This window comes from Mus caroli, chromosome 4 (assembly GCF_900094665.2).
Source record: "Mus caroli chromosome 4, CAROLI_EIJ_v1.1, whole genome shotgun sequence".
Lineage (NCBI taxonomy): Eukaryota > Metazoa > Chordata > Mammalia > Rodentia > Muridae > Mus > Mus caroli.
Window position 1 is genome coordinate 108909657 of NC_034573.1, and position 2332 is coordinate 108911988.

Sequence of the window (2332 nt, forward strand, 5' to 3'; positions counted from 1 at the left end):
ACCACCAGCAAGGTGGTATCTATAATGAGGTATCTATAATCAACCCCATTTCTCAGAGGAGAAAAACAAGCTCAGAGAGGTTAATGTGATGAAGACCACACATGTAATATGTAGCACGCATGCACTTGAGCCTGGGTCAACCAGTCTAGAATCTGTGGTGTTAACCACATGATCATACTGGGTTTATATTTCTCTCTCTCTCTCTCTCTCTCTCTCTCTGACAGAGAGAGAGGTTGTTTATTTGATTCACTGAGAAAAAGATTACACCTGTTTCCTAAGAACCAGTGGGTGAGACAGCAGACAACAGCCAGGAGCCATCAAAGGAAAAGCAAGTCAGAGAGGCCACACATCACAGGGAGTGTGGGTGGGGATGAGGGATGGGACTCCCTTTCAGCTAGGAGGGGAACACCTCCCCCAACACCAGTCTAAAGGAATCCACCTCATTTGGCTGAAGATGGAGGGGACTCTGCCTCCCTCCTTTTAGGCCAGCTAGCTGGCTGTAAGATGGTGACTTGCCAGGGAAGGGCTTCCTAGAAACCAAGATCGAGCGGGACACAGATCCTCCTAGTCCAGTCACCATCTCTCTGGGGCAGAGTGTCACTTCAAGCTCAAGTGGCCTTCAGCCAATCCTGGCATAGACTGTGTTGGGGCAGAGCAGACTCTGAGGCTGTGGTGACTCCCCAGAGATGCTGGGAGACAGCCTAGAGAGGAGGCTGGGAAGCAGGAAGGGGACCAAAGAGAAACTGTCACGCACGTGATGGGGATAGAGGTGGGGACTGGTAACTTATGTATGTGGCCAAAGGGTCCTCCGGAATACCTAGTACCCTGACAGAAGGGCAGGGTTAGGCAGTGCTCTGCGACAGTGCTTCAGTTCCTCACAAGTCCAGGGTTTGCTGGCGGGACTAACTCCCACCTTGGACAGACCGTCTGTAAGTGCAGACACACCCATACAGCTGTTCCGAGCATTTATTTTTCTGAGTATAAGCAGAGAGTCGGGTTGCTAAACAGGGTGTTAGTAACATGCATGCTGCTTTAGGTGGAGGATCAGAAGTGGGGTTTGGGTTTGGGGAGCGGCAGAGAGGAAGGGTAGCTATGGGAACAGCTGGCAAGAAAGGGGATGCCTGCTTCCCCCCCCCTCCCCTTTACTGGATCTTTTCTTTTCTCCTTTAAATTAAAAGACTTTCTTGAGACAGCTTGGGTCAGAGGTGAGAAGGGTCCAAAGTCACAGGTGGAAGCAATTTGCTCCGGCCAGCAGAGCCAGGGGCTGGTGGGGGGCAGCCTAGGCCTCCTCAGCTGTGGCATCGATGCCCGCATAGGTGAAGTTCTCAAACAGAGACATGTTCACGTAGGCCTGTGGGAAGAGCAAGTTTTGGTGGAGCAGAAGCAGGCAGAGCTCTGAGAATTAAAGGCCAGTCTGGCTGGCACAGTAAGCAAGCTCTAGCCTGACTGACACAGTAAGAAAGCTCTAGGCTAGCCAAAGCTATGTAGTGAGACACTGCCCCCCCCCAATCACGAGTTCACGATTCATAAGGCTGCTCTTGATTATCCAGTCATTTGTGTATATGATTATTTGGTCTTCCCTCCCTTCCCCTCCCCCTCCTCTCCCTTCCCTTCCCTCCCCTCCCTTTCTTCTCAGCTCCCCATCTCTTCCTTCTCTTTCCTGTTATTTTTTTTTTGGGGGGGGGGTTGCTTGTTTGTTTGAGACAGGGTTTCTCTGTGTAGCCTTGGCTGTCCTGGAGCTCCATTTGTAGACCATGCTAGCCTTAAACTCAGAGATGGGCCTGCCTCTGCCTCCCGAGTGCTGGGTACAAAGGTGAGTACCTCCACTGCCAAGCTAAGAAACTCATCCTCATATTTCCGCATTTTGTTATATTTTTTTAATTTCTGTTGGGTAATCCATCTATTCACATGGTTATTTGACTCAGTTACTGTGTTTATTCATGATTACTGCATCACTGATTATGCTTATATATTCAGCCCTTCCTGCATTGCTCAGCCACGCCTCCTTTTGGGTCCATTCATGCATTTCCTCTGGCAATGGACCAGCAGAGAATGGGTTAATGGCTTGGAAGAAGACAGACAAGGAGTCTGGAATTTAGGGGAGGGATTTGCTGTTGATTGTAACATCTCTGGAAGACTATATGTGGTCCCAGTATAAGAACCCAGCATGGGCTGGATTTTAAGGCCATCCCAGCTGTGGTGACAGCTCCAGCTGAGGGAGTTTGGGTAACAGTGTGGTGAGGCTGGGAGACACAGTGGCCTCATGAGTGGCATCTATGAGATGGCGCCTCCTGGGAGCTTAGACGATGCCCACTCTCCCCCCCCTGCACCC

The 2332-nt window shown here is 50.6% G+C and overlaps 1 protein-coding gene across 1 annotated transcript in view; it reads right to left on the reverse strand.

The window, feature by feature from the left end:
• Positions 1-950: 950 nt before the first annotated feature.
• Tie1 (tyrosine kinase with immunoglobulin like and EGF like domains 1) overlaps positions 951-2332 on the reverse strand; it is a 20971-nt gene continuing 19589 nt past the window's right edge. The window contains exon 24 of the mRNA XM_021159341.2: positions 951-1351. Within this exon, the coding sequence (XP_021015000.1) occupies positions 1280-1351 (72 nt within the window). The 3' untranslated portion in view covers positions 951-1279. The remainder of the gene's footprint in view (positions 1352-2332) is intronic.